Below are 25,523 nucleotides of genomic sequence, written 5' to 3'. Positions count from 1 at the left end.
TGGCATAAGATCTCAACGGGTTTCAAAACGTTTACGCTGTCAGACCTATATTACACTGGATTTATTTACAGCTACAACTCTGTGCATCCGTCAGAGTAAAGTTCTGCAAGCCTAAAATAGTAATATAAGTTGCACCCCATATATATAAAAAAAGAAACATTGCACGACACTTCGAGTTTAACAGTAAATAATAAGAAATAACACAAACCACAATAGAGAAAGAAAATAAATTATGTCGCAAAGAAAGAGAAAACAACCCATAAAATGGAAAAGTTATAATAAAATTACTCTTTAAAACAAAGTGAATGGCTGGGAGAGGACTCTGTCTGACGGAGATAAGAGTATCACAGGAAAATAAGAGAGGTGTGAGGTGGTATGAAATACAGTCTGTAAAGTGTTAGATTTTCTCAGGTGTTAAGTGTCCATGGTGTGAAGAGGGTGGGGGATGCAGCATTTCCTTTAAGCCCTATAGTCTTTTTGCCACCAGGCATCAGGCACCTATAGCAATGGCTGAAAAAAAGAAAGAAGAAAAGAAATTTGCAGAGCTGGGCCTCACATGTGGTGATGCTCGCTGACCTGTGGTTTCTCAGGCTGTTCTTGAATTATATATTTTTTATGTTTAACAGGAACAATACTTGTAAATATTTGCTGCACTGAAGCAGAGTGAAGTTTTCCATTTTGGTAGGACACTGTCATAGAAAGATAGAAGCAAATAGGTGAAGAAAATCAGACCAAAACAAAGAAGTGGGGGAGTGTCTATGTGACTCATATCAGTAATAACTGACCTGGCTAAGTTTTCCTGTAACAGCAAAAGCAAATGTTTTTATTTGTAGTTACACCCCCAGGGATAGCTCAGTAGGTAGAGTGGTGGCCCCATGATCGGAAGGTCGGGGGTTTGATTCCCCTGAACAGCTATCCTGAAGTACCCCTGAGCAAGGCACCGTCCCTACACACTGCTCCCTGGGCGCCCAATAGCTGCCCACTGCTTCACTGAGTGAATGGGTTAAATGCAGAAAGGAATCAATAAAGTACACTTTCTTTCTTTCTACACGGCCTTAAAGATCTGTGGACCTTTAACTGTGAAAAAGGCCTGACAAAATGATAAATAATGTTCTGATTTGCAGTTTTTTAGTCTTTTTCATTTTAACTGTTTCCCGCTTGGATGTTTACGAGGGGGTAACCCTTTTTTCTCTTTCTAAACATAATTGTAACCTGTTTTCAGAGTATTATACCTGGGTGTGCATCACGAGCTAGTGAACGTGATCTCTGCTTTTACAGCTTACTAGGGCTACGTTTGAAAACAAAACAAAACAAAAAAAACAGGACCAATTCTAATTGTTGTCCAGCCACATCTTTAATGATTCATTGAGGTGTCAAAACTCATCATTAAGGCTACGGGGGGGGGGGGGGGGGGGGGGGGGGGGGGGTTTTCGAATGTCATCTTTATGAGAGGAAAGAGTTCGATCATTTGATCTTCAATTTCTGAGGCAACACTTAAAAGGCCAATATATAAAAATCTTAATTCCACAATTTTGCCATCTTATTGGCTTCAGTGCCGATATTTTCAAAGCTTCCCCCCGAATAGGTTGTGCACCGGATGGTGCTGGGACTTTTCCCCCCCGCAGCTCTGTGTTTACAGTGTATACATGAGGAGAAGGCTGATGATTGTCTCTGTAGTTTCGATGACTTACTGCAGAGATTTCCTCTTGTTCCCCACGGTGTTCCCAAACTCCACTTGTCAGAATTCTCAGCGAATCCCGTGCAGGCCTGCGTGGCTGACAGCTGAATCTGACCTTCCTCCACACCGATGAAGTCATGCCGTTCTTTTTTTACAGGGTTTTTTGACCCAGCTCAGGTGTTCAGATTTTCTAGTTTTAAGTCATACGAAGGAAACACCATAATGTTTCAAGCAAACAAATAAACAAACCAAAACTTAATGTAAAAAGGATAATGCACCATGCACTCTCTCAAGAAAAAGAAGAAAAAAAAACAAGTGAACTGAAAGAACTCGAGCCTGCTCACTTGAACTACTATGCGCATACAAATTTGAATCCCACCTTTGATTTTGGGGTGTGAATGACTATTTTGTCAAAGGTTATCGCCTATGGTTAGGGGCCAACCCATCTGAGCCCACACTACACCTCAAACAAACACTCAGTGACATCATATTTTCCTGCTATCTTTGTACCACAAGAAATCTATAGCCTGTCTACCACAAAGGGGGAGAAGCGAGAAGTGTATATGTGTGCCCTTTTTTTTAGTAACATTTCATGTGCTTGTTTATCTGCGAACTGGTCTGCAACATGCCCCTTTTTTGGTGTCAGATATGCTTGCAGATGTATGCATGTTTTGGTTTTTTGATGTATCTTATTGCCTCAATGAAAGGGAGGATGATGAAAATGTCAGACAATAATCTGATAGCAGCGATGCAGGTGAAGTTTACAGCATGCATCTGCACGGTGAAATGAAATATGAGGTCTGGCGTGTCTCCCCCTTGCTAAAAATAGAACAGAATAAAGAACGGCTCCTGCTTAGGTAATTGTGAAGACTTTTTCACGATTGATGGCTCATATTGCAAATGGCAGTTTGACGAAGATCAGATTAACTGAGGTTGGTAAGAACAATGGGGGGGAGAACACACTCATATCGGGAGGGGGACGTCAGTGTAGAAGATGATCATTTGTTTTACGTAAAAGTTTGCCCGCGTGTGTGTGTGTGTGTATGTGCCTTTGCCTGCGCATGCATGTGTGACCCTGAGTGGGTGGAGGTTTCCCCTCACAAAAAGAAAAAATTCCACTTCCTGCGTTTTGAAGTTTTAGCTGCACATCTACATGTCAAAATAAACAACTGCATATGCATACATGTGCAATTGTTGTTCATTGCACAGTTTACAGGGTCACACAGGTGACAGAGGGAACTCTTCCTTTACATCAAAATGTTTCTAGGACATTGTACAAACTAAACACTTCAAACAGCACCTGATGCAAGATGGAAATGGAACATATTGCATAAGGGAGAAGACATGTATGCCAAAAAAAGAAAAAGAAGTCAATTGAAACTAGAGTAGTTGGTCTCTGCAGCATTTCTCTTGCATTGTCCTTGGTCAACATAACCTTTTGAGATTCAAAACAAAACGGAGACTTGTTAAAAAAAAGAAAAAAACGCCACAACTACAACCAACCAGTCTTTGACACAGTGCTATGCCAAATACGTTGTTTGTGTGTGTGTGTGTGTGTGTGTGTGTGTGTGTGTGTTTTATTTGCTCCCTGCCACCTTGATGCAATCACATATAGAGATGAATCAAACATGCGTTCGTGTTGCAACAAGGAGGTGTGATCATTTCACACCTTCACACAGGATCTGAACACTTGTTTCCTTTCAAGGGCTTTTGAGCACTCGCCGGACAAATCTCTGTTGCCGCAGAGTTTACAGAAAGTCTGATCAATTAATCAGTGGCAGATGAGTGGGATTTCTGAGAGAATGGATTCTGCGCTGATTAAAAGGATTAAACAGATGGATGGACAGATTGCTGGAAGAATGATGGGATCAGAGGATAATTGCTTTGTTTGTTTTTAAACCTGTAAATTATATCATTTTTTTTCATCAAATTAAAATAAGGATGTTTGCATTTGTCACACCACCTCGAAATGAATTACCAAACATTTCACGGGATCTGCATGATAGCTCCCGAGAAATGGAACACGGTGGTGTCTGTGGAGTCAAGTGAAAGCAGAGGGTTGCAAATATTGGTGACAACAACATGTACATTTGCAAACAGATTAGTCTGCTGTAATTGTAGAAGACAAAGCCTTTGTGCATGTGCGTGGGGAGGGGGTGAGGTCCCTTTAAAGGTTGGCAGTAGGTACCGGGGAACACTTTACATAATTTTCCAAGGGCCCCAGACATGATGGGAGCGCATTTTCACAGGAACTCACCCTCACCCTCGGGGAAAATGCAAAACATACACCCTTTGCAGTCAGGTGGGCAAGTAGTCCAAACAACTAAAGTACACACAGATGATACATAAAAGGTATTTAAAGTAGCAGGTTGAGAAATTAAAAGATAATCACATTCAAATCCATAAATGCTGAAGGAATGGAAATAGTGGTTTTGTTTTTTTGTTTTTTTAAGAAAACAACCGAAAAACATGTGTTTTGTTTAATTTTCATGTACTCGCTACATTCATTAAACATGTATCAGTAGCTAAAATATGAAATATCTAACAATCGATTAAAAATATAAAAATTCCCACTGGTTTTAGGCATGTGATATATTTTTTAAAATACACATTTATTCTCAGTTAACAATTAGTAAATATGTAGCTACATACCCACACATAATCACGTTAACCTTTCTGATGTTTCCAGTGCTCACTTAGATGCAAGCACATACGGTCTTCCCGACACTGTGCACAGAATCTTGTAGGATGAGACCATGAGCCATCATTAAAATCATTCAAATGAACCACCCTGTGCACACACTGTTTTGCAAAGGGGGTAGCTATCACAATACCTCTCCTTAACCTGCCCAATAGCACCCATGCAAATGTCCCCAGCTAAAGAGTCAATGGGCTTTGGGCTTCCTCCTCAGCCTTCTACAAAGGAATTTTCATATACCCCTGCTCCTTTCTTTCAGTTTGGTTTCAGATGACTCAAGGTAGTTTTACATATTACCCTCAAAGAAAAAGATACATCTGGGGCCTGTGCAGAAAACACACACACACTTTTAATTTCCGTCTTTTCTTCCAAGTGATCCCAAACTCACATGAAGGCTGCTTGTTTACTGATGTCCCTGTTTTACTAACCTAGAGTGGCACTTGAATGTTTCTGTGTCCTACAGAATGTTATTTCTGCAGAAATATCCTCAAACCATCATTGCGCTTTAAAATGATCTGTTGATGCTCAGAGAAGGTTACACAACCATCTCTGGAGTTTAGACTTCTTCACTTCACAGTCAGGCAGACAGAAAAAGAAAAAACGCCAGGCCATTATCACCCTTAACAGCAGTGATCAAGAAACAAAAGATCCCATCGCAAGCAAAGTGTGTCACAAGATCTGAAGACCTGTTTTGCATTAGTTAATGTTAATCCTTATTAATGGATCGTCAGGAGAACACTGCACAACAACAGACAGCAAGGAGACAGCCACCGCTTCTGCAGGTTGCAAGACAAGCCAGGGGATCACTGGAAAATGTTTATTTAAAAAAAAAAAAAAAAGCGGAGAAGTGTTGTGTTTGCACAGAGGACACTGCTGCTTCCATCTGTGAAACATGGTGTTTTTTTAATGTCAGGGAAAGCTGAATTTAGAACGACACCATTCTGGCTCATGTAGCATAAAATTAGCCCTCTGCACATAGTTTGTCCCGGCAAAGAATGGTTAAATGTAAAAAGTTAAAAGTCAACTACACTTGTATTTTTGCGGGGGGATCTTGGATTGCAGTCTTACAGGATAACAGCTATTTAATTAAAGTTGAATTTGAATAGATCAAAAAGTCATGGTTGTACACAGTGCTAAGAAATAATACAGAGTGGACACTGAGCTTGCTAGGTCAGGTAGAGGACAAGCAGCAAAATGTGTTTTATACAATGGAATAATAATATACTACAACACAGTAATTATGACCATTTTGCTCTGCTCAGCTTGATGTAATCAGCTGATTTAAAGCAGTCCTCATTTTACCCTTTCCAAAAAGATCTATGAAAAATGGGAATTAATGGGGAGCCCTTGCTTGTTAATAACAAAAGTTGGATCTAGAAAATGTGTTTTAGTGTTTTAGTTAAAAAACCTTTGAGAATTCGTTTGGGGAGCAATTTAAAGATAGTTTTAAGTGATTATTTTATTCTTTATCAGATTTTGATCGTCAAGTCAACATGTGTAGCCCCATGCTAAGAAGACTACGTCCCTCTAAATATCCATGACTTTCAATGCAATGCATCAAATATATGAATTTTATACATAACACATTTTGTGGTACACACATTTGAAATTATCCACACTGCCTTTATTTTTGTCTCATGGTTGAAGTTAATCAGAGAAGACCAGAAGGGCTGTGTTCATGCAACTTGAGGCCCCTTTTACTTTCCGTATGATGTTCAAATTCACAGGCCCACAATCAGGAGAGTCACAAACACTGTGGCAGCATGATGTGTATAGCAAGGCATGAAAGCAGAAAGCAACTGCTCTCCAAAGAAACACAGCAGCTTTGCAAGATTACGTCCAGAAAGGGTTATATGTAGATAATCCTCAATAGATGGGATTGTTATTAAATGTACAGTAAAGCATTATGTTAAAGACAGGAAACAGTTGATTTACAGTAAAAGCTTTATTTGTGAAAAACAATGTTAGTGGCATGCTTTGGGCCACTAACCAAACCATTTTTTCTTTTTTTGTGCACTGATACACCAATCAGCCAGTTTCAGATGACAATAATGGTGGCCACACCCACACCAAGCATAGGTTCACAAACTCACACATTCTTATGCATGCTCAGAAAAAAACCCATATTTGCAAGAATGAGCCTGAATAATCTGCATTTGCAAGGCACACCTACACATATCACTGGGGTAGGTCATTAGTGGGTCATTAGTGGGTCCTTTTAAGTTTTTGATCAACAGCAAAGGGGCTGCATCTACATCATCTACATCTCAAAGGGATTAAACGACTGTCCATCAGCAAAGCACAATAGGTCCTACCATTTAGTAGGTAAATAGTTTAAAATGCATTATAAGCACCCCCCCACCCATTTCTTCACTGACCAAATGGTTTATCTGGACTCATTGTTCACTCAATTAAGACATGTAACCCTGTGGTAACAATATGAGTTGATCCCCTCAGGAAAGTAAGTTAAATAGGTACAAATTTTCTTTAGTGCTATTATCAGTTAAAAATTACTAAATAGTAAGAGGTGAAATTGTACATGTTTTGTCTTATATGCTACTTTTCCCTCATTTGTCAAAGATCCGTTTCTCCCGAGGGAGACGATAAAGCCTAATATAACATCTAAGACTAGTGCTGTTCATATATTTTCATATATATGTTGTTTTAACACACATAGCTGTCTGTTTCTCACTCCTTTTTGGTATTAGAGACCCTTCAGTTCCTCTTCAGCCTGAATGCAAACAAACACAGCTTCAAACTAATCCCAGACATTAGAGAGCTTAAGGATTCTTTAGGTTTTATCACTGGCTGTGTAAACACTGCGGGTGGTTCAGGTACTTGAGGCAAAACTGACAGGACTGTAACTTGTGTACTCAGGAGTTGCCTGCGACGTATGAGGACAACCAAAATGAAGATGAAAAAAATAGATTAAGCAATCTAGTAGGGCACACTTTGAAGTTGTAGTCTACCTCATTTAACTCATGTCCAAAGCTATAAACTGGAAAAATTGTACTTGCTTCACTTCACTGAGCCATGTAAGCACTTTTAGAGGCTGCATTAAGTGGCGAGTTTTTAGTCTACAGTAATGTGTTTGTGCATAAGCCTCCATCAGCCTGTTATTATCATTACTTCTCTGGAACAATAGATTGGTATCGGGTGATGGTAATCACAAGTGATTAGGACAATACGGCTGCGTATGTAGGAACAATAAGAAGACACATTTAAACCAATAAAGCATTAACCCACCCACCCCCCATGAAATGAATGGTTGAGTAGAGACAGCTCTAGCAATTCAGAGCTTCACCAAAACAAACTACACACAATATGTGACAAATGAGTTGGTTAAATAAAGAATAATTCCGAAGCTTTGCGGTATTACTAAGAAATAAGCAATATTGTACAAGCCACGTGCATTAATAAGCGCAAACTCATCCAGTCTGTAGTTTCAATATTGATTATTTTCAGAAAATTCAAAGAGAAGAAATCAACCTAAAGAGGCAGTCATGTGTGGTTTAAAGGCGCCTATCCTCTGAGATAAGTGCAAATAAAGTACCACAAAAAAAGTTTAGTGCAATTGCAAGTTCTGTAACTTTTTTTCTTTTTATGGGCAAACAATAACACAAGGCCTGTTCTATGCTTTATCACCAAGAAACATCTGTGGCACCAAGAGGCACCCTACAAACAGGTAGGCAATCACCACTGGTCTCATTGTAACTTCACTTTCCTTGCATGCCATAAACCTATTTGTATTGTTTTCTTCAGACAGATGCATTTCCTTCTCCTTTTGAGTGACCTGGCTGGTGCGCTTAAGGACACGTTTGAGAAAATCAACCAGGAACTTGTATTACAAGACAGGACCAACTCTCTCACATGCACACACTATATTGGGCACTTATTAAGGAGTCCTGCTGCTTCCCCAGTGTGATCTATCTCTATAGAAGAAACGATCAAATCAATAACTACTAAGGTTCATGACAACTTTTTCTTTTGGCTTCGCTGCTGCATTGTACCCTGACCTGTTCAGAATTATATTAATAAAAGAGCTATTAAACTTCCTCTCCTGAGATATTGCATCATTAGGCAGGTTTCATGTGTAGAGGCTTACAAAAATAAGGTCAGAGATCACTTTTTTATCATACAAAGTAGATCCCATATCGCATTCACTTATTAACCCTATTCGAAGCACATTTCAAATAGGCATCTTCTGGCAGAACGATATGTCATACAAATCCTGTATATTTTCATTATTTTACTTTATACTCTCTCCACTGGGAAGCTGATATCTTTTGCCGTTGTCTTGTGGCTGTATTGTAATTTATTCTGACTTTCATATCCCCCTGAAAGGAAAGGAAACCTGTCACATACACCATTAATAGGGTCAGACCTAAATCCAATGTATTTAATTTGTCCTAATAAATAGAGTGAATGTGACCAGTTAGCTTAGCATGTATTTTATCTAATTTTATGTTTTAATGGTGTCTACTAAAGCCAGTTGTGGTTTTGATAGTAAGGGGTCTCTCACTGCAAAACTCAACATGCTTTCAGGATATATCTACGAGAAACATCACATTTTCTTATAGGCGGCATCTGCTTGTCCATTAAAACTCGGACTTGCTAAAAACTGTAGACAGAGAAATTGTCTTGAAGAAACGCCTGGGGGTCCACAGCCTCAGGCCACGACCGAGAGGCGCCAAATACAGACTGGAGGCGCGGCGTATTGGTGAAGGGCGAGCACAAGGGGCGGGAAGGGGCGGGTCCGTAGAAGCAGCGGTCGCGTTTTAAAAGTGAAGCTGAAAGTGAGGAGCGAGAGCAAGTCAGTGCTGTCTGTCGGCTAGGTGCTTACCGCGTTCACCAAACACCGTCAGCAGACTTTAAGCATGATTCGGCGGTCCAGAAGCAGGTAAGAGAAACACGAGCAACGACTTTGGCAGCTTTAAAGCTTTCATTTCTGTCTCTCAAAGACTCGCAGCTATTATTGTAGTTTTCTCGTGAGGCATTATTTCACTTGGATACGGCGTGAAGTAAGTGCGAAGAGTGCATCCTCTTGCCCTAGCTCGCGCGTGTGTGTTTATATTTATATATATATTGATATATTGATATATGTTTTACTTCATATATACATCATATACATATATATATGTGTGTGGTCAGCCTGTACTATGCGCGAGCCCTTTACTTTTCTCCAGTTGGAGCTGTGGAGCGCTCGCGCCAATGACAGGTGGCTGGTCATCGCTCGGCTTTGACAGTGCTGTGCCGTGCACGCTTCGGCGTGTCTTAACTCGCGGATAGTAAAAACAGGCTGCAAAGCAGTTCATCTGCCACCGATTTCGGCTCTTTTCGATGAAAACTTGCACACGCTACACACACGACTGCTTTCCAGCATCTCCGACCGAGCGCGAGGAGCGATGGATATTATTTTGGAAACCTGCGCTCTAACATTGTACTCCACGCGCACTTCTTCCGCGGAGACCCAATGCTATTTTTCTCCCTTAAATTACACACATTAGGTCTTGTGCGCGAATCTCATGTTTGAGATGTCAGGGATCCTTTTTGAGGATCTTCTTTGCACATACACACAAAAAAGTCACCGTTTACCTCCGTTTACAGACGTGTTTTTATCTCGTTTTGTCCTCATCGTAATTAGAAGAAACTGCACCCGGAGTTAATTTGATTGGTTTAAAAGTAATTATCGCTTCTTTTCACGAAGAGCCGATCCAGCTGATTAATCGTTCTTCTTGAGAGCGCTGTAATCATCTTCTATTGTTTGCTTGCTTTTTTGTTTGTTTCACGCTAATTATCTCATTTGCGCTGAAACGCAGAGGCTGTTGGATAAATTTGAGAGAAGTTGTTTATTTGCTCGCCTCTGCGAGTAGTAGTCACGCATTTGGGCAAAAGGAAAATAAGGAAGATTATGGCGTGTAAATATCCTTCTGTACGCATGCACACACACGCACGTACACACATAGTGGGGTTCCTCTTCACCTGTTGTACTGTATGACAGCACAACTATCTACCTGTCCCGCATTCTGATTAGTTGACCACATGGTGTGTGTGTGTGTGTGTGTGTACGCGCGCGCGCGAACGTGAACTCTGTGTGCACGTGTGCGTGTGTTTCCGTGTGTGCATGGCTGTGCTGTACAATGCCCTGTGCAAGTTTGAACACGCCAGGGTCACAAAATTATGATCGCATGTGCCAATCCAGGTATCTGTGGAAACTAAAAACACTGGAACCTGTTCGTCCTCCCCCCCCCTCTCTCTGTCTTACACACACACACACACACACACACACACACACACACACACACACACACACACACACACACACTCATACATGCACACCCCCTGTGGGTGTCTTGGCTAAAAGCCTGCAGCCAAACCTTCAAGAATGACTGGTTTTCTCTCTGTGTTGGAGTTAAGCGAGTGACTAAAAGAGAGGGCTGAGTTTTTTTTAATGCACCTCATAAAGAGATTAATAGGGAGTAGTTTAGAACAAGTAAAGTACTTATTGTCCTATTATTCTTCTGTCTATTATCCTACACTCTTCTTTTTCCACGCAGACTCCACCTCTTTTTAAAATGTTGCCCTCTGTGTGTGTGTGTGTGTGTGTGTGTGTGTGTCTGCAGTCTGTACAGCAGTGAGGATGACGAGGAGGAGACTGAGATGTATGAACATGATTATGATGGATCATTGCCCAAGCCTGGGAAACGCCAGCTCGGCAAGACACGCTGGACACGAGAAGAGGTATACACACACACACACACACACACACACACACACACACACACACACACACACACACACACACACACACACACACATACGTCAATACAGTTCAAATTCTGCTGTTCAATACTAAATATTAGTGACATATTTTTAAAAAATGTACTCTCTTTTTTCAGGATGAGAAGTTGAAGAAACTTGTTGAACATCATGGAGCAGAAGACTGGAAAGTAATTGCAAGCCTATTAACTGTAAGTAGCAGGCATGAGGCCCTGATTTGTCTGCGTGCAACTTCCCATTGTGTGGAGATGATAACAAACTGTGTTTTGTTTTTCTCTCTACACAGAACCGTACAGATGTGCAGTGCCAACACAGGTGGCAGAAGGTTCTCAACCCAGAACTCATTAAAGGACCGTGGACCAAAGAGGAGGACCAGAGGGTAAGAGCACACTGTATTTTTGTGGGGTTTTGGGGGGGAGGGTGGCATGGAAAACTGTAAATATAAATGCAAGATTAACTTGCATGTAGAGTTTGTAGTGTGCTTTAGCCGTGTGTTATGTTATAACAGCCATTAGTGGTGACCTTACAGTGTAATTGTTAGAGTGGGCTTTATACTAACTGGATACCACTGAGATCAACAATTACTTTGTGTTCCTGTGTTTAAAGCAACTTCTCTGTAGCAACTCCTGAACTGTGGTTGCACACTTTTACTCACCCTTACACAACATATAACACGTTTAGGAGTTATATTTCCACCCAGATGCCACTGTAATGATTAGCAGAGTGGCTAATGTTCCAATGGAAACTCCCTCACTGCTCACCAGCAGGTGTTCTCAATCAGCTACACTAGCGAAAGATCAAGAAAGAGAGAGAAGGAGGAAGGAAAAGCAGTGCATTTAGTAAAACTTCTGAGATTTTTATGGATAATAATTTTTTTTATTTCTTCTCTCCCTCCTGTTTTCATATCTCTGTACCACTCTACTTCTCCCTCCCCTCCCTGTTATTACTCCTTCCTTCCTCTTTCCCCATGCTCCTCTACTACCATTCACTTCTTCCTTTTCAACACTCTCCCTCCTCCTCCTCCTCTCTTGCCTTTCCTCTTTCTCTCACCCCTCACAACCCTAAAAATCCCCAGGTGATCGAGCTGGTCCAGAAATACGGCGCCAAACGCTGGTCAGTGATCGCCAAGCACCTGAAGGGGCGAATTGGCAAGCAGTGCCGCGAGCGCTGGCACAACCACCTGAACCCAGAGGTTAAGAAGACTTCCTGGACGGAGGAGGAAGACAGAATAATCTACCAGGCACATGAGAAGCTGGGCAATCGCTGGGCAGAAATTGCTAAGCTGCTCCCTGGCAGGTGAGGTGGAGAGAGGGAAGAAGAGGCAGAAAAGGAGAAGCTAGATGAATCACTGAAACCTTGTTGGTTAGCTGCGCAATGTTGCGGTTAAGAGGCTGAAATGGAGGGGAGGGCACGCCAATAAAAGTGAGCATGAGAGAAAATGGAGTTGTGGACATAGAACGCAAGCTGGGAAAGAAAGGTTAAAAGGCTAAGTTAGGACGTGGGGGGAAGGTGTAGAATGACAGAAGAGAAAACACAGATAAATATGTGGTTATTGTAATTGCTTTGCACTGATAACCTTATCAATTGCGCACATTTTTAAATATGCGTGTATGTGTGTGACTGAGACTTTTCCTATCTCCCTCAGCGTGTGCGTGCGCCTGCATTGATAAAGCTGCTGTGTGCAGCTAGAGGATGTCACATCCCCTTTAAGTTAACACATGTCCCTTATGACCCGCAGGACCGACAACGCTATAAAGAACCACTGGAACTCCACCATGAGGAGAAAGGTGGAACAGGAGGGCTACCTTCAGAACACAGCCAAGAACAGCAGCCCCTCGCTCCCCGCCAGCCGCACTTACGTGAAGACCAACAATCAGATCATGTGCTTTCCCCAACAGCCCGGTCACACGCAGCTGACTTCCAATTTGCCGCTCAGCTACGCCACCTACCTGTCTGACGCACGTAGAGTAAGTGGGCTTTAAACCAGAATTTAGGCAGATCTCCGCCCACAAGATCTTGCATTTATTAACGTCTGCTTCTTTCTCTGTAACAGGTGCACTCCACCCTCTCATTCAATATGAACATACTCAACATTCCCCAAGTCCAGGTAAGAATCACAAACCTGAGCGGCGATCGAAAGATGGGGTAGATGAGTTGTTTGGATTGAATTGGTGCTCACGCATTTCTTCTGCTCTTTCAGAGACACTATAACGAGGAGGACCCTGAGAAGGAGAAGAGGGTGAAAGAGATCGAAATGCTGCTCATGTCAACAGAAAATGAACTGAGGGGCCAGCCGTCACTACCGGTGAGTCACACTCGGATCTGTGTCTGGATTCAGGAGGGTGAAACATGTGACAGCACAATTTATGTGTTTTTTGGTTTTTTTGACCCTGGCTTTAAGGACAGTGGTTGGACTTGTGTTTTTTGTGTGTGCATGAGGAGGAGGAAACATCTGGGTGGTCTGTTTCTGCAAAAAGTGATGCAATAGGATCTTATCACCATTTCTTTTGGGTTTGCATGACCCCTTGTGCAATTCTCTACTCAACACTTCTTCTGTCGGCCTTTACATTAAAGTTCCCCTTCTCATTTGATCACGGCTGAGCGTTCCCTGCGCTTCTTATATCTGTGCTTCCTTTGCACTCGCTCCTCTGTGCTTTTGTGTTTTCAGGTGATTATTCTTTTCCAGTCTGTAACATTTTTTTCCTCTCTCCAGATTTGTTCGTTCTATCAAAACTGGACCAACCAGAGCTCCATGTCCAACAGCTCAGAAGGTGCTGCTCTGCCTTTACCTCATCACCAGGCAGCCAGCCATGAACTGTCTCTTGACCAGAGCAGCTCAGCTGAGGACAGCGCCCCCACAACACCCGTCGAAGGCATTAACGGCAACAACAGCAACAACAACAGTCCCCACAACAGTCCTGCATTCTCAAATCCAATGCCAGGGATAATGGAATCCATGATTGACTCAGTAAGTATCTTCCTTACACTGTGTCGTGCTATATTATGTTTTTATTTTTGTCTGTCGTGATCAACTGGAACCAGCTGAAGAAGATGCCCTATAAATTAGAAACACAGATATAATAGCGGGCCTTGACCCAGAATTTCCCACCCTTTTCCCAGAGCCTGTTAGCAGTGGGTTCTTGGAAAGTAGCACTCTTAAAGCAGACAGGGTCTTGCCCAATCGGTGCTCAACAACTGCTAAAGAATCATTGACTGGTTTCATGTCGAATGCCAACCCATGTGAAGTCACAAATCTACTCTGTTCACCCTCACAGGTCACATGACCCGTGCTTACACAGTCACCACACAAAACTAGTGTTTGTCCCATTGTTTAGCTTAGCTTAGCGTGCTACACGAGCTGCCTGGTTGTCAAAGCCTTGTCAGGGGTCTTTAATTTAATGTTTTCTTCCTTTTTATTTCACAGTTCCTCAACCAGCCAGTGAGCCCAGAACACTCAGACAATCTACCCTTTAACTCGCCTGTGCCTGCAAGCCTCCTAAATGATAATGAATTGTAAGAAGCTTTTGTTCTCATCACTTTTATTATGCAAACCTGTTATTGTTATATGAGCCTTTTTTAACAGCTGTTTTTTTGCGCTTTTTCTTTCCTCTCTCCTCAGGCTCATGACGCCTAATATGTGTGAGTCAATTCTGGAGTCAACCCCACGTACACCCACGCCTTTGAGATCAGCCTCGACCCATCAGGAGATCAAATATGGCCCCGTTAAACTAATGGTGAGAGACTTTAATGTGTGTATATATCCCTCGGTGCTTAATTTGACATGCAAACTGCTGCTTTGCACACTGCATTGTCCTTGGGACTCACTCGGAGGTTTGTGTTGTTTCCAGAACACCACTTTGGGGCAGCAGATGGTTGGGTCCATCAAGCAGGAGCCAGTGGAAGATGCCATTAAGCATCCTCCATTTAAGAAGATAAAGCAAGAGGTACTTTCCACCCTACATATGCATGTACAGATATGCAAAAAAAAGCATGCGCATATGATGTGAGACTGACATAAGAAGTGTTATTTTGTATCTTAAGAAAATAGCAGACAGGGGTGAAATATCAAACTCAACCATTTGCATGTTGCGGTGACAAACGTGTTGTGTTTTTGTTTTTTAGTTACATTTTGCAACACGTTTGACGTCAGCTTAAAGAATAGCTTGAGGTTAATTTTTGCAAGCGAGCTTGTGTGACTTGGTTACAAAAAGAGGAAAATGTGGGGTTTTAAATGACCGTGTTGTGTTTTTTTCCGGGGGTCCTAGGTCGAGCTCCCATGCAAGAGGGGCCACTGCATGCAGTGGGCAGGGCAAGAACTTAACAGGCAGCTCTTCTCCCCCAGTCGCCCAGCTCAGGAAGTATCGGTAAGTTGACATTTGACCTTAAGTCAGACCTCCTTATGTGTTTTTGTTTTGTTTATGTGAGTCCATCAATGAGTACGCACAGGATCAACCCTAAGATCCTTTTCAGTCATTGTACTGTAATTATTGTGTTGTTAACAAGTGTTGTTGCATTTTTCTTTCAGGACCTACTTACAAGCTCACTCTTGAACGAAGACGGACACAAAATCTACCAGCTCCCTCACAGAAGCCTGAATAACCCACTACAGGTGTGTGTGTAATTAAATCATAAATTTATAAAATAGCTTTGCATGTTAACATAAAAACTCATCATCTTCTTTTTTTTCTTACAGCAGCAACAGCTGGGTTCCTGGGATCTGTTGGCCTCCGGGAAAACAGAGGAGCACATACTGGCCTCGGAACACAAGTTCTTGAGTGCTTTCCCTTCAAGGACACTGATGATATAGACTGAGATAAATGCTGATCCAAACACATCAACTTTTCCTGCACTGGAGTTTAAAAAAAGAAAGAGAAAAAAAGCCCTTAGCTCAACCAGGCTAAGGTGTTTAGCCCCCCCAGCTGAAGCAGTAGAAAATGGTTGGAGCAATGGATGGATCAAGCAGATGTTTACTTGTTTACTTCTGGAACACAGGCGTTTACGGCATCACTGGGTTCAAAACTCAAAGAGTTTTCGCTTTCACCTACACTTGTGGAACAGACGGGCGGATACATATTTGCGGTGGTACAGTCATTGGGAGAGGCTATATGCCACTGATTTTTTCACACTTACATTTGTTGGATTTGTACCAACCAAAGACTTTTTTTAAGGGGGGGGGGGGGGGTGACTTTTTTAAAGTTTTTAAATTTTTAAAATTTTCTTTGGTTTTATTGTATTACAAACGGGGAAATGGTGACCATGTATGCCTTGGGCTGTATTATTAATTACACATGTTGATAGTAATATAAAGAACAAGCTCATTAATTTATTGATTTTTTTTTTTTACATTATGACTTTGTTGCTGTTGTTTTACAATTGGCCAATGGAGCAGTGTTGTATTTCAGAGTATTTAAGCCCTTTTAGCATTATCGTACATCCAAAGTCATAATGATTATTTTCTAACTGACCTCTGTTTTTATTTTGGTTTTTTTTGGTTTTTGGTTTTTGGTTTTTTTTGTCCTTTTTTTGTCCTTTTTTTTTTAAATTATTAAGGGGTTTTTAATGGGTCTACTGAGAATTTCAAGTGTTTGGTCTTTGCCACCTCATGTAAACACTCCACTGCTGAACAAGGACTGCTCGGTCTGTTCTCGTACCACTATGCAACTACAATTTTTATACTTTTTTTATACAACAGAAAGGGGCCAGCCTTTTTAGTATTACCTGACAACCACATCGGCGCCTTTATTTCATAGGAATTGAGTTTTCATTTCAAGTTTTTTTGATTTATTTCTGGCCTTCACAGTATCCCCCCCAACCGGGAAAACATTCAATGAACAAGCAATTCTTAGAATTTAGATACATATATATATATATCTACAGAAAGAGAGAGAATTTATTTATACATTTGAAAATCTGAAATGCATTTATATTTGAAACCTGAGCTTCACCCAGTAAGAGTAAGACCAAGCTGCACTTGAATTTTATATTCTCCTTAAAACTGTGAGAGTAGCAAACACTGATATTAATGCTACAGCCAAAATCCCATTTTTTTAAAAAAGAGAAAGAAATAAACATTTCTTCTGGTGGATTTACACTGTTGTAAAAGTACACTCAACAAGCATTTTGTGTCCTTTAACGAAACTGCAGTAACTCGTGTCAAACACTTAGCACACTTTTTGTAAAAGCATTTACACATGCCAAGTTTTTATACTTCTACTTTTGACTGCCTACTCAATAAAGTGTGCTGTTTTTATAACAACCTTGTGTTCAGTGTTTAATCTCTGACGTTCAGCGTACTAAAGTTGATAGCAGTTCAAACGCAGCTACTCGTGGACAAAAATATATGGAAATAACATTTTCATATATTTAAGCTGTAAAGTGCGAAGTTCAGCCCAAGAAGCCTACGTTCTCAGTGTAAATAGCACTCCAAATAGCCGCACCATTATGTAGAGTAATTATTGCCTTTTAAACTGAATGAACTATTTACCCTCTCCAAAGTGTAATCTATCTCTAGTATTCAAATTCCTCTACGGATTATAGTATTCAAATAGCCCTCGCTTTTGCGCACACATAAACTGATACAAAGGTTTGTTGTCATAAAATTGTGTGGACCATATCATATCATAAAACCTTCTCTCCCATCTGCCGCTCACCAAGTGAGTATAGAGTTTATCAGCAAGCAAAGAAAATAAGCAAATGTTTCCAACCGTTCCCTCTTTTTCCATGGATAAGCAGGGACCACTCAGGTGCATGTCCCAGAAATACAAAGAAACATTTTGTCCTGGACTGCTTTCACTTTTTTCTTTTTTTTTGCTTTGCATAAACATGCTATCAACTCCTTTAAACACAGAAATATGCACTAACATGACTGTGGGCAATGTGAAAATTGTTATATTACTCGTCGCTGCTCGCCAAAAAACGCTCGTAAGTATGAGCTCCACATTCAGTCTCTTGAGGAGACTTTCTTTCCTGTGAGGCCTTAGCAAACTAAGGGGCCCAGACTCAGACCAGGAGCTATATTTACACCCCCTCCCCATCCACACGTTCTCACATCCCCCACAACACCTTCAGCCACCTGCACCCCCCTCCCAACCTCGCCCTGATCCACCACACTGCCCTTAAATATAGATTCCCATCTCTTAAGTGGTAGTCTCAGAGGGATTCATAAACAGAAATGGCAGTCATCAAGACGGACATATCTAACAGGAACTGTGATATTTAAGACTGGGGCAAACAGAAATAGTTTCTTTGTGGGTGTAAGCATGCTTAGTCCATCCACATGTTCACAATGTTGTGGTTTTTAGCTATTGTAACAACAATGGTTGAAAAAACCCCAGAAATGACAGCAAAGGCCTGATGAGGGCTGCTTGAATTTGAACGACGGGTTTGACAATCCCTGTCAGCAAATGTAGAGTGTGTGGTTTTATGTGTGTGTGTGTGTGTGTGTGTGTGGGTGGGTGGGGGTGTCTTGTGGAAAGAGGCTATAGCACGAAGCAGACTTTCACCCTGGGAATTTCACCATCTTCTACTAGACCCCCCTGCCAGAAAAAAGCCCAAACCCCAAACCCCACAGGATTCACAGACACCTGCTTCCACTGAGTGAGAAGGCAGCTGCTTGTGTGTATACTGAATGGTAGTGGTTTACTGATAATAACCCCCCCCCCCCAATATATACTGGGATGAGAGATGCAAGACACAACGTATCTTTACTCTTTTGCAGTCCCCGCTTCACCATTCAACAGACCTCACTGACTAAACTAATAAAACAAACAAACCAGGCTTTTTCGTGCGTCTGCTTATTTCAATAAATGGAAAACTGAGTGTCCACTTGTGACTGTTATCAGAACAGCACTGTCTATCAGAAGAGGTTGTGGTAAGTCATCAAAATACTGGACTGCAGTGCACTTTTGTTGATAGTGAAAAATTATTTATTTTATTTTTTTCCGAGTTCATTTCAGTTCACGTCAGGGTTGCTGTCCCCTCACACAGATCAAACAGAGTTTTATGTAGTTTAAATCATGTAAAACAGAAGAGGAGCTTCAATTGTAAAAAATGCAAAAGTGGCTTGTAAATCATTGCATGTGCACCTACATTCATTTAAGCTCAAAGAGGCTCTTATTGGCTGTTTATGTGGGTCACAGGGGCGAAAACTGCTGTCATAATGTTGCTCTTGTTTCTGCCTGGTTCTGTTTAGGTCAAGTAAAGCAACCTCTAGCTATACCCTTTTTCCATGGTCTGTTTTTATTGGGTAATTATACAGTCATATTTTAGAATTATAACTGCACTTTTAAGATTTTCACCTGCCACTGAGTCACACTGTTACATTTTTATAAGGTATTTAGCTCTAAAAGTCAAAGCAGAAGTTTACTTACAATGCTAGTGTTGTTTTTTTTTTTTATTCCATCCTCCTTTCCCTTTTCAAATCAAACATGTCTGTCGCAAGCAGATTGGCTCATAAATTCGGTTTGTGTGTCACAATAGATTTATAGCAGGATGTTGCAGAAATGGCGGGCTCCTGAACGTGCGCGTGCATATGCACAAAAACACACACATGCCACTAGTTCACACGCTGGCCAGCGTGCTCTGGGTCTGCATAGATTACTCTAGCCTGATTTCCTCATTCTCTTGTTGCTGTTGTGGTTGGAGATATTCAGGCAAGAGCAGCCGCTCCCTGCTGGCAGTGGTCAGGTAGAAGGGCAGGGCTGTGCTGGCTGGGCCTGATAACTACCGTCCCCATCCATGGTACAGAGAAGAGGAGAAAAATGGGAGGGGGGCAAAAAACAACAGAGCTCCATGAAGTTGAAATTGGAGTTCCTACAATTACAGAAACCTGTATGTAAAATGTCACAATGCAGTTTGTGAAAAAGGCCTTTAAAGCAGGTTATTTAGTGGTTATTTGTGTGGAGGCGGTCAGCAGAGATCCGACAATTTACTAGCATGCATAAGGCATAAAAAAATATTAAAACAATCCATGTGTAGACACATAAATTAATTAATAACATCATTTTAATGGGACCATTTTGTCCCAAATAGGCACAGAATGTATATAAAATGTAGATGCAGTCTCTGGGTCTGAAAAATGAAGCTAGCGTGCCCTTGTTCCTACCACTGGTCAAAGGTGGGCGACTTTTCAGGTTGCTAAAAAAGTCTGACGGGAAAATGACCCGACTTCTAACTTGATTTATGACCTCAGCAAACACTTTCTTAATGAGTGTGCAGTCTCAGTTGATAGTTTCATATTCTGTTTGATACAACATGACGTTCAATTTGGAAATTACTGTTCCATTTGTGACAACCTAAGCAACAATGGACACACCTATTCTAAATGAAACAGTTCACACTGGCCAAGTCATTTCACAAAACAAATTTACGGCATTCTTTTTCCATTATTTTTCACCTGTGAATAAACTGATCTGACCAATCAGATCACTGCATTTGGCAACAAGTGCGCTCGTTGTTCAAATAGAGCACCGGTAGTGAAAAGTCATGCATGTGCCCCACTGGCATGTACGAAAGTGGCCTTGACACAGCTTCAACTCCGGGGTCAAACCATGAAATTTGATATTTTTATTTTTCACAAAAAAATCAAACACTTTCTTTGTGTACTTTTGTTATTATAAAATTTCTCATCCAAAAATTTGGAATTTTGTGTCTTACTTTCACAATCCCCCTGGTGTTTATTCATTTCATTTACAATGAACATTCATTTGAAAATGATATGTTACATTTTCAAAAAGGAAACTGGACTCGTGCAACTTTAATCGGTCACCAAGGAGTACCGCCTGGATTAGCTAGGTCAAAGGTTAAGGAGAATACCTCAAAATACCTCCCTTTTCACATGTAACATGTAGCACCTAGGAGTTAAATCCTGATTGGTTTATTTACAACAATTTTTTCTGAGAAAATATTGGGTGACAGTGAATTCTTGGACACACAGATAGGCTTGTTCAACCCGTGTGTGACCTGGAACCACAGGCTCATTGTTGCTGGTGACACATTTAATGTTAGAATCACCAAGTCAGTTAAACAGCTGAACATCCCTTTTTCAAAAAGAAATTTGGTGCTGCTATATGACTACGAAAGCATGCGTGCTGATTTTTTACCTGTATTCCATACAGAATAGTTGTTCTTTTCAGTTATCTGTTTGCAGATAGAGGTAAAGGTGCAGGACCCCTGCCCAAAACAACCGCATTTGGCTGCCATGTGAGGACCATAACACACGGGCATGGATGCTCTATGATATGAGCGCGCTCACAATCACGAAACGCACATACATGCATATGTTCAGACGCAACCAGAACACACAGATTGAGCAGATAGTCGCTGCCATGTGGAAAGAGAGACTGACGGTGAAGAGATAGTCGGGTACGAGAGTGAGCGAGGCAGAGAGAGAGAGATGGGGAGTGCTGCTGAGGTGATTAGACTCATCTGCAAGTCGCTGTCTTCCCAGATTTGGCTGCCATTCGTTAGGCCGTTTGTTTGTTTGTTGTTGTTTTTTTCAGGAGCAAAAAAATGTATAGACCAATCTGCCTGCTGCAGATAGCCATAAAAAAATAACTGTAAACATTTGAAAAAGTGGGTCAGTACTGCTAAAGCAGTGCCAACGAGGTCAAAGAGCAAAAAACAGACGTTAGGCCATTAGATAAAAGACTGAAAGAGCCGAGTAAATAAATAAATAGAGGGCAACAGAGAGGTGGGCTGTTCATTTACGGAAATGATGAAACTGTAGCCTCATAAAGTTTAAATTCGAAATAGTACTTCACTTAAGGATTCACTGCACTATAAGCTAATGAGCTTAATTTGTTTGATATATTTATCAAACAAAGCTATATTTAATAATATGTAGGGATGTAAGTGTAATTTTGCTATGAACAAATATGAAATTCTGAATAAACGTGAGAGAAAGAATGCCTCGTAAACAATAAATAACACTACAGTACAGCAGTGTCACATTTGCAAGCTGCAAACTGTAATTGGTGTTATTTTCCAATCATTCATATCAGGGAGTCACGCACAGCTACCGTTTATACTCTGCGCTCAGGTCTGTGCCACGCGCCTGTCTCTCTTTGTAATTTTCATAACAATCCGTCACACTGGAGACAAGCGTGATCCGAATCTTTGTATCAAACAGGGCCTTTATAGGTAACCACACACACATACACACGCAGACGCACAAACGCTGACATCCTCGCAGGCTTCTGGTGCTGGAGTGTGGTCAAATTTCTCAGCCTGACAGCAGGTTACCGACTTCCCAGCAACACCCCCCCCTCCACCAAAAAAAACCCGAAAAAAAAAAACATGCCATACTCGCACACACGACAGACACTTCCTCTTAGAGCCCATTTTGTCTGCTTTCACACTGGCTCTGTCTAGGTTTTTTTTTTCATTACACACACAGACACATGTGAACACACACAAAGTAAGGCGTGACTGAAAAAAAATGATACGCTTTAGAAACTTGAAAGCAATTTTTTGACTCTATGAATCCAAGAATATGTAGAAACTGCTATGTTTACAATGGTTTGTGTGCGTCCCCATGTGTGTGTGCGCGCGTGTGCTTGGAGTGGTCTGTTTGGGTTAGGGATTGAGAGTGTAGGGTCATGGTGCGGCTAACTTTTTGTCTTGACAACTTCTACTTAACTACAGTATCCCCACCCCACCTGCTTCCTCACACACACACACAGGCGCACACACAAATTTGCTTGGCACAAAATGACATGTTTTCCCGCCCAGCCTTGGTCCAGCTTCCCCATTCACCTGGGTAAATAGAGCAGAAGGAAGGGCCTTTCAATAGGGCCCACCACACAGACCCACACACAAACACACGTGCGCACACCCGCTACATTCGCTACAGCCCCTCCCCTGCCATCACTTCCCAACACTGCAACTGGCCACGAACGCACATTTTAATTTATCCTTAATCCAACATGCGATAAAGCACACACACTCGCCTCTCGTCTGTCCGCTCCATTGTTGTCTCTAAGCGATCCTGACAAGTCGATTCACAATGGCACGATCATGCCTGACTACCCTGATTTAGGACACTTGTCACAGGGGTGCCCCAACCATCAGTACAATCTGCCCTACATCCACCCTCCATTCCTCCAAAACACACTCACACAGCCCCCTTCAGATACACACCCGTCCAGTGGGTGTGGTTCAAAGTAATGGGGTGAAAGTGGTGTGCGCGTGTGTGTTTCTGTGTGTCTATCTGCCTGCAAGTGTGATAATTGCACCAATGAGATAACAATCCTCAGACCTCAGGGTTGTTTGTGGTCTGCAGTCCAAAACACAGCCAGGCTGAAAAGGCAAATGCACACACACACACAGACACACACACACACACACACTGATAAGCACACACACACTTTCTCTTTGTATGTATAACACCTGTTATGAAACAAGCTGGTGGATAGAGTGGTGACTGTCACATTCTGACATCATCTTCAAAGTTAGACAGCTGAAGCAAGCAAATGCTCTGCTGTACACAGTAGGGTCTTTTTTTCCTCACTTTGTAATCGTGTATGCATGTGTGTGTGTGTGTGTTAGAGAGACGAGCAGAGGACATATGGGCCAAAAATGCACGAAGAGGGAAACAAAACAAAGAAAAACAACGGCACAGCTGGCGATGAATGCATCGCACAGTTTTAGAGGACAGCGAGTAAGTGCAATGATTAATAACACAGTCAATAGGAATAATAACAGGAAACATGCATTAAAAAGCAACTTTTCAGCCTATCTGTTAATTACACACACTGGGACATGTGTGTCTATCTATGAAATAACATACTTGTGGTGGCATACTTGTGTGGGGGATATTTTTTGCCACACTATGGTCCCTTAATATTATTAGTATTATTTAAACCCTGCAGCCTACCTGAGTATTGTCGCTGACCATGTCCACATCTTTGACCACAGTGTTCCCCATCTGCTAGCGGCTGCTTCCAGCAGGATAATGAACCACAAATTAAATCATCAAATCATCTCGAACATCTTGAAAATTATAATAAGTTCATTGTGCTCACATAGCCTCCATTGCCACCAGATCTAAATCCAAAAGAGCAACTTTGGGATGTGGTGGATTAGGAGAATTAATGCAATTGTGAAGGCAAAATGGATTCCATGCAACACTAGCACTAGCACTAGCAAACACTAGCAAAATGTGCCTAATAAAAGGGCTGGTGAGGTGTAAGTAGATGTGGTTTAAGGGCCCCTTTATACACACTGTGGCCTACCTGGCAAATGGCAACATATGACAAAAATGGTGTTTATGCCGTTGGTGCATTTCTGGATTTTTGTAACTTGGCGCGTTGTGTCATGCCCCCGTAGCGGAATTGAACACATGAGTGTAGGCGATCAAGTTCGCTTTTCCCGCTGTTTTAATGATCTGCCAGTACAGAGGCTCCAAGATTCACGGATTATGCACAGGGAGATGTTGTAACAGTCGGAAAGCCTATGACTACCACATGACTTCCTTGGATACTAATGACCTTCCTGATTTCAAAATCAAAATCCCATCCACTTATGATCAATAACGGTCAGAAGCACTTTTTAGAAGAGCACCAGTTTTGTTTCAAAGTCCAATCTGTGGAGCAAGTAACACAAGTTTTAAGTCCTGACTTAAAGAATCAAAATCCTTTAATTTTTCACCTTTATTAAAACATGCTAAAACACATTATTAAAACACCTAACATATTCTTTTTGACTTCCGAAAAAGTGAGGGAGCATTATTTGTAACTTGCAGTTTTTGACTTCCGAAATAGTGAGTGAGCATTTTTGTAACTTGTGATTTTTGTAATCACGAAGCTCATTTTTCCTCTAAGAAAGAAGCTCAATTTTCTTCCCTCTTTGCCTCTACACTCAATTACTCATTAAAACTTTTTAAATGAGATGCTTCGCAAGGTCATTTTATTTACAGCGTGTTCCTTACTTAGCAGGACTTCTTCGGCACCTCACCTTCTTTGTACTGTCTGATGGTGGTAGGGGCATGGGGGCAAGGCTCAACTGAAGGAAGAAGAAAAATGTCACATTAAACACATTATACGGACAAGCTGGAGGAAACCTTACAATGTGTTACTTTTGTTTTTGGTAGCACAAACCACAGAGTGGAAAATTGTCATGATGAAAGCTGATGTATTTTTTTTGTCATCACATGTCTTCCATGGAAGGTCACAGGAAGAGAACTAATGCTGACAAAGAATGTGCAAAACTGATTAAGTCTGCATCCGCAAGTGCTCATCCTTACTGTTATTAAATCCTAATAAGACTGACTTTTCCCCTTAAATTTAGAATTAGCGCTGAAAATAGCTGTAAACGGCCTGTGGACAAAACCGTCATCTGTATCTGTCATCATAGTAAAGTTTCCTATAA

At 41.4% G+C, this 25,523-nt stretch overlaps 1 protein-coding gene across 2 annotated transcripts; it reads left to right on the top strand.

Moving 5' to 3' along the window:
* Nucleotides 1-9,157: 9,157 nt before the first annotated feature.
* myb (v-myb avian myeloblastosis viral oncogene homolog) lies at nt 9,158-17,412 on the top strand. Of its 2 annotated transcripts, none has more exons than XM_026143218.1 (15): nt 9,158-9,276; nt 11,000-11,117; nt 11,276-11,347; nt 11,443-11,535; nt 12,232-12,452; nt 12,895-13,123; nt 13,210-13,263; nt 13,357-13,461; nt 13,870-14,124; nt 14,581-14,669; nt 14,776-14,890; nt 15,005-15,100; nt 15,422-15,520; nt 15,682-15,765; nt 15,853-17,412. In XM_026143218.1, the coding sequence occupies exons 1-15, from the start codon at nt 9,254-9,256 to the stop codon at nt 15,961-15,963; spliced, it is 1,764 nt and encodes a 587-aa protein (XP_025999003.1). In that variant the 5' UTR covers nt 9,158-9,253; the 3' UTR covers nt 15,964-17,412. The 2 variants fall into 2 exon arrangements, with proteins under 2 accessions (XP_025999003.1, XP_025999002.1); XM_026143217.1 differs by having other exon boundaries at nt 15,850-17,412.
* Nucleotides 17,413-25,523: the final 8,111 nt, after the last annotated feature.

The sequence above is a fragment of the Astatotilapia calliptera genome, chromosome 15 (genome assembly GCF_900246225.1).
Source record: "Astatotilapia calliptera chromosome 15, fAstCal1.2, whole genome shotgun sequence".
NCBI classification, from domain to species: domain Eukaryota; kingdom Metazoa; phylum Chordata; class Actinopteri; order Cichliformes; family Cichlidae; genus Astatotilapia; species Astatotilapia calliptera.
Note: the sequence above shows the minus strand (reverse complement) of the source record. Positions and strands in the feature narration are given on the sequence as shown.

Bases quoted from the DNA above. Each gene is read 5' to 3' on its own strand.
- myb (XM_026143217.1), top strand. From the start codon at position 9,254: ATGATTCGGCGGTCCAGAAGCAG. The intron at 13,462-13,869 runs GTGAGTCACACT...TCCTCTCTCCAG, and splicing joins GGGGCCAGCCGTCACTACCG to ATTTGTTCGTTCTATCAAAA. The intron at 15,101-15,421 runs GTACTTTCCACC...CGGGGGTCCTAG, and splicing joins TTAAGAAGATAAAGCAAGAG to GTCGAGCTCCCATGCAAGAG.